The 7,079-nt window shown below is 38.2% G+C and overlaps 1 protein-coding gene across 1 annotated transcript; it reads right to left on the bottom strand.

Annotated features, from left to right (window-relative positions):
- On the bottom strand, positions 1–7,079 carry DNAJB9 (DnaJ heat shock protein family (Hsp40) member B9). Its single transcript, XM_031061391.1, has 3 exons — positions 7,025–7,079; positions 3,172–3,399; positions 1–1,418 (listed from the first exon to the last, which is right to left on the bottom strand). The coding sequence occupies exons 2-3, from the start codon at positions 3,386–3,388 to the stop codon at positions 988–990; spliced, it is 648 nt and encodes a 215-aa protein (XP_030917251.1). The 5' UTR covers positions 3,389–3,399; positions 7,025–7,079; the 3' UTR covers positions 1–987.

Below are 7,079 nucleotides of genomic sequence, written 5' to 3'. Positions count from 1 at the left end.
TGCCAGTCTAAACACTCTAGCTTTTACTAAGGCCCTTTCAGGAACACCATGAATCTGTAGACAAGCTTATCCTATTGAAGTTCCTAAGATCTCAGAGGGATATTTTAGTTCAATAAAGTGAGTTACAAAAAGTACATTGCACATGTGATAATATAGCAAGCACAAAACAAGAGTGTTTCGGGTGTGCCCTCCCAAACCTTATCAGAGAGATATTTGTATTGTGGAAGGAGGGGGGAAAAAAAACAAAACAAAAACTTTGTGTGCACACAAACTTACATACATGAATATCCCTATGTCCCCTAAAGAAGTCAAGGGTTATTCAAATCTTAAGATCGTTTCAGGCCAATTCAGAAATAAAACTAATTCCTACATCACTCACAGTCTTCACATATGCCCTTGCTATTTTCCAACTTCAAAAAGTAAGGTTTTTACTAATACTTTTGCAATGCTAGAGAGAGTAACAAAGACCCAGGGAAGTTATATTTCTGCTGCTATTTTGTGTAAATTATGTAATTTGCACAGTAAATCTGTATCAGGTAAAAACTGCAAGTGCAAACTTGGAAAGAAATGTTTAAAAAAAAAAAGCAGCACATCAAAATTAAAGTATCTCCTCTGCTTCAATCCACCCACCAGTAATTCAATCAGTCCTGAACTGGCTTACATGAAAAAAATTATATTACATTTCTGAAATGAAAAATATATATCTTGTGTTCAAATTCAGGGAAAGTGTTTACTAAACTGAAATATATATAATTTTTTCTGTCACACGAGACTATTTCTCTCCCATTCTAAGTAGTTGTCGACACATTTACTTCCCAACAGCATGTTGTCTCTATTCTGAAGATTAATTTCATCTACAACTTCTTTATAGTAGTTTAAGTGTTTTTTAGAAAATACAGTTCAGAGAATTTCTTCCATGTTAGCACAAAACCAAGAAAGATTATGAAGATGTTGAGTAAAGAAGAAAAGTTTAGAAGAAAGGAAACATTATTGTCCAGAGCAGTCGGTGTATGTGGTAACCATGTTTCCTCGTCTCTGAGTGACAGTCCTGCAGTGCTTGCTGGATCCATGAAACCTGGCATCAGTTCGCACTGCGTGTCTGTGTGCATTTTCAAAGTCACTGAATGAAAACATCTTTTCCATATTTTCAAACACATCATCAAACAGTCCACCTCCAAAGGAAAACTCTTGGAAAGAACGTCTCTGCCGGTTATGAGCCTCCCGATGACCTCGGAAGTGATTTTCAAAGTGCTTTTTTGACCGTGAGTTTTGACTAAACAGGTCAAAGTCTTTGAAGAGATCGTCAAAGTTGAAATTAAATGACTGATGGAATGGACTTCCATTACTTCCTCTTCCTCCGTGACGGCCAAGCTGATCATATTCTCTTCGTTTATTCTCATCTGACAATGTTTCATATGCTATTTATATTTAAAAAAAAAAAAGAAGTTACAGTTCAATTTCATTCAAAACATCAGAAAAAAGAAACCACACACAAACACAAAGAACAGCAGCTTTCTCTCCCACTCTTCCTGAACCGAAGAAATTTCAAACAAGACTTTCATCCAATGTTCAAGCCCAATCAAGAGCTCTACGTTTATTTACCTTTCTCCAAATCAAAATAAACTGCGTCAAAGTAGTTACTTACAATAACAAACACAGCTATATTATGAGGATAGGTTACACATAATACAACACAGTTTAACTACCAATAAATATTAGCATTTAGATTTGAAACAAAATAACAGTGAGAGGTGGTGATCAGAAAACCTGAAGGAGGGCAGGATGAGTTAGACATTCTACCTAACAAGACAAAGGACCTGCTACACTCCTATCACAGAAACACAGGGCAACATCTGCAAAGCTACTTGCCACCCAGCAAGTTCCAGCTACAAGCAACAACATAAAACACTGAGGAAATAAAGAAAATTAATTTCACCATGTGCCAATTCTCCATTTTCACAAGTTCAGCAATAAACCTAGATTTTGTGATTGAATATACCCAAAATGAAATTAGATTTCCCTCCAATCTTTGATTTAGAACTACAGCTACTGGTATTCCAAGGCAGAAACTCTGATAGAAAATACACTCATTCTGATAAGAAAATATTTTAAAAACTCATTTTCTTACTTGTCAAAGACTTGCAATTATCCTATATAATTCAACATTTAAGAGTTCCTACTTCCTCCTGTAGTAGGTGCTAACAACTGCAGTGAGTATCTAATGAGGCTGTCACTCCCCTTCATTATATTACTAACCACTTCTCTTTCAAAACAACTCTTCTGTAGACAAGAAGGTAAAAGCCAGAAATCCCATTTAGCTTAGTTAAGAGAACTACACTAATAGGTGGGTGTTATACCTGAGTCTACAGGGAACAGAAGTGGGTATACCTTATTTTTCAGCAAGTCTTTCTGTTCTTGACTATCCACTTGCACCATTTTATCACACAACACTTATAAGTGTTATATTTGTAGGATCACAGATAGTTCAAGTTAGACATGACCTCAGTCTCTACTCTAACTTCGTGCTCAAAGTAGGGTCAGTTATGAGATCAGACTAGGTTAGTCAGCGCTTTACCCAGTCATTCCTGAAAAGTGTCCAAGGCTGGAGACTGCACAACCTCTCTAGGTAATCTGTTCTAACACTGGGCTGTAGAACAGAATCACAGAATTGTTAAGACTGGAAAAGAACTCCGAGATCCTCAAAATCCAACCATCATCCTCAAGGTGAAAAAGTTTCTGCTTATAACCACTTGCACCTGTTGTCTATTGTATTTCCACCATGACCCACTGAAGCACCCTGCTGTGTGGTTTCTAATAATCTCCCCACAGTTACTTCAAGGTTGCTGTCAGGCTCTCCTGAAGCCCTCATAGTAATTCTGAGCCAGATCTTATGAAACAGATCCTAGGGCTAAAGCTGTCCTACTACCAAGTATGTTTTGTGAGAAGAATACGCCAAAAGCCTATTAAGCAGAAATGCATAAACTGTGTAAAAGGCCTTTCTATGTGCAAGGACACAGAAACAACTCAGATTTTGATGCTTGATATCTGACAGTACTTAAGTGGAATTCAGAAAAAACACCCTTTATACCTCTTATTCAGTAAAAACAAAATGCACTTAGGATATAGATATAAGACATGTATTAAATTATGACCATAGATAGTGTATATTACCTTCAGCAATTTCTCTAAATTTCGCTTCTGCTCCAGGACTCTTATTTTTGTCTGGGTGGTATTTCATAGCCAGCTTGTGAAATGCCTTCTTTATCTGGCGGTCAGATGCGTTTTTTGGAACTCCTAAGATATCATAATAGCTCTCTGTAGCCAGTATTAATTCCGTTATCATTAAAATGCAGAGAGCAAATGTGAAGACAGATTGTGTAGTGGCCATTTCTCCAGTTCCTAAAAAGAAAAGGAAATATACTTGAAGAACAAGTTGTTTTACATTCCACAACAAGTTAGTTACAGCTGTAGGCTGGCAGAGGAAGACCAGCATGTTACAGGAATCAGTGCCAGACTTGTAAGCACACTGCTTTACACCTGTCAAACTCCATTACACCGTTTCCATATTCACAGAAAATGTAAATAAAAATACCGCAAAGTGACATTTCATATACATAACAACCACTTTAGCGTCTGTCTTTGTTTTACATTTCACTTTGTCATACAAAGTTGCAAAAGTAAATACATAGCACATTTCTTTACATCTAACATTTCACACTGCCATACCTGAACTAGCTTTACATTAATCTTGAGTTCTAGGACCCCAAAGAGAGTAGCTCTGACCACTAGTGACCCTACTGGAAGACCAAGTGACTGATTAGCTGGTGCAACAACAGGAGCATGAAAATACAACTGGCCTAGAGATGACTGTGAGGTGCAGGAAGACACGACTATTAGACACTCGTGCTCAGCTTCAGTTTGTTTAACTCGCCTAAGGTGAACATAATAAAAAGCAGATCATTCACTTCCAGAGTTCAGCCAAGTCAAGCACACTTTCCTCTATTTAACAATAGGCTGGCTTAGCTCATCTGCATATCAGATTGCTTTATAAAGGAAAACACCTACCATATCTTTGATATCAAAGAATTAATCTAATAAATACCATTGCATAGAAAGGTTTACATATGAAACCCTCAGTGTAAGAACTGAAGGTAAAAAAATGTCTTTTACACAAGACAAGTAGCTTCAACAATAATTAAAAGCTGTAATTTTATTTTTCAACAACTCATCTGTCAAAAAAAATATATTTTGAAACAAACATATGAGAACTTAGGGGATAATTGTGGCATATATAATGACTTCAAGAAACAGTTCCACATAAGCACATGATGTCTCATGATTTCCATGAAGGACAGAGTGAGCTGTTCCTACTAGAAGATGAGGACAGATAATATCCCTGTGCATATTATATTTAAAACAGAGTGCAGAAAGGCAAATGTTCAAAGACAGAATGCTGGCTGACACCTGACCAAAAGGATGTACAACAAGACCCTGAACATTCCAGATGTAACATGTCCCCCATCACTAGATTACACTGATTTAAATGTAATGTAAGAATAACTCAGAGACGATTGGTGTTACTTTCCTGAAAGTTGAATAAACAAACTTACAGGCTGAGCAGCGTTAAAGTCAGAACACTTTTGCTAGCCAGCATGGGTCTCAAAATTTGTCAGGCAGAATTCAAAACCTTTGAACACCTAATACATATGAAAATTAAACATTTATGTGAAAGTCAATTCCCTCTAAACAAAATTAAAAAGCAAGAACCAAAAATGGAAAAAATAATACCATTTCCAATAGGCAAGTCAGGGGGCTAAAATGAATGCTGTGAGACAAGAGCAAAAGGCCTGCAAGATTAATCTACCCATGCCCTCTTAAGCATTTATTTGGCCAGCAGCCTGCATGATATCAAGTGTTAAGGGGCAGCAGTTGAAACAAATTGTATTTTGAGCAGTGTACTTAGATACCATATGGATAGTTCGTTCCAGTATTCTCCATGCACAATATCAGACATATTTTTAGTACCAAGTTTTCCCACATACCTTCTCTCACCACTTCACTAACCTGAAATTTTATGACTTGGGCACTAAGAACCACACACATGTACATCCTGCCAAGTCTTTAGGGCTTTCTTCCTGTTTGTGCTTTATAGATGCAGACTTATGTGTTCATCTCACATAGTGATTGTTTTAATTTACTTCATTAACCCACACCTGCATCATGCTTGCATAATCACCTGCTGCACTCTCTTAAGGTCAACCATCCTGCTTCTGCTACTGAACACTGAAAAGATCTAAAAGGAATAGCTCATGTCCTCCATTAAGAAAAAGCAAACCCCTCTTTCATAACTCATGACAGCCAGAGATCATTAAGTTAGTCCTTCAGGTTTTCTGCTCTGGCTCACCATCTCAACTTTCTGATAACAAAATACACCTGAATTTTTCTTTTTCTACAATTCTTTACATTAGGAGTTCTGTAATGAAGTTCTTTGCTATATTTGATTTCTAAAGCATAGTAAAAAAATGGGACTTAAGTTTCACAATGTTTTAAACTAGCAAACACAGATTTAATGCTGCCCTTGAACAAATCAATCAAACTCAAATTTAAGAATAAGATGTAAATAAAAATCAAATACAAATAAAACTCCAGTATAAGCAGCAATTTAAACTTCACAGGGTTATCAGAGAGAGCAAGTCTTATATTTAGATACTGTCAATTATTCAATTTACTTTTTAGAAAACATTTTATATGCTGTCAGTATCTTAGCATTGCTACTGCCAGCTACTTCAGCCTTGCCATTCCAAACTATTTTTACAAGCCCTTTCAAAATAAAGTCTCTTAAATACTTTTTTTTGCTTACATCTCTTCACCCTGTGTTTCTCGATCAAACAGGGACACATAAGTTGCACTTTCCAGGTGCATATCCTGCAGCTACTTAAACCACATTCCAGAATTCAATAAATTCTGTACGCATTAAGCTCATGCAATAATGAGCTCTTCTAATAATTATCTATGTACTTAATTTAGGTACATCTATCAATGAAGTAAGAGAACCTTATGCCACATAACTATTTAATTCTGTTGGGTGAGCAGGTACAGATCTCAACTACTATACACTTTTGTATAAGAAGTGCACTGTCTAATGTTTATCCAATGTTTATTGTTATTACTGCAAAGGTAATAACAATCAGTTCTTCATTAGTTTATCAACATTTATCAACAGGTCCACAATTAAGCAACGTTTGAGGATGACGTACCTAGAATAAAACCTGTCAGATTTAGAAAAGAATAAGCTACTTCACCTTGCAACACAAATACCCTATTCCATTCTTCTTTGAAAGTAGTTAACCAAAATCTTGGATAAATGCTTATATTCAAAGTCTCACGTACTCAGAAAACACGGAGCATCACTAGAGTTCTGCTACTGCTTTCATTACAGAATTGCTATACGCTAACCTGTGGAATGCTCACGTCCTGTAATTATTTCTGCAAGCAATTTTCTAATAATAATAAAGTTACCGAGGTCTTCCCTCTGTTCTCCTACCACGACTAATCAGATGAGTAAGCAAGTCTTCCAGTCCTCAAGGAGCTACAGGCAAGTCTGTCAAACGGAGGAGCTTGTACTTGTCTTGGCCTCTCTTATACTGACTCGAAAGCAAATATAGAAGAAGGTTCCTGAATCTTGCCCTGGAGCACAGGGAAACGAAGGAATCAACCTGACACCACCCTGCCTATCCAGACCCCTGAAGACCTCGCTGGAGCCGGACCGCACCACCGGGTGGGGCCAGGCCAGAGCTAGGCAGCAGCTAACAGCCGCATTCAGCAACGCTGTCCCACCTCCAGTGCAGCCAGGCTGGGAAACACCACCGCAGCGCGGCCCAGGGAGGCCCAAATTCCAAACAGAAGCCCCGCACCGAGCCTCAGCGGTCCCTCTCTGCGCTCCCCCGCCTAGTTTCCCACGCTGCCCCCAAGCTTCCCAGCGACCCCCTCCCGACCCGTCCGCGTTCGCCTTCACTCCACCCACCTCAGCAACCTTCCACTTTCTCGGAGCCCTCACCTAGCGGCCACGGCCCTTCTCC

The sequence above is a fragment of the Geospiza fortis genome, unplaced genomic scaffold (genome assembly GCF_000277835.1).
Source record: "Geospiza fortis unplaced genomic scaffold, GeoFor_1.0 scaffold429, whole genome shotgun sequence".
Lineage (NCBI taxonomy): Eukaryota > Metazoa > Chordata > Aves > Passeriformes > Thraupidae > Geospiza > Geospiza fortis.
This window is presented reverse-complemented; position numbering and strand designations above follow the sequence as displayed.

Bases quoted from the DNA above. Each gene is read 5' to 3' on its own strand.
- DNAJB9 (XM_031061391.1), bottom strand. From the start codon at position 3,388: ATGGCCACTACACAATCTGTCTTCACATTTGCTCTCTGCATTTTAATG. The intron at 1,419-3,171 runs GTAATATACACT...AAATATAAATAG, and splicing joins ATTTAGAGAAATTGCTGAAG to CATATGAAACATTGTCAGAT.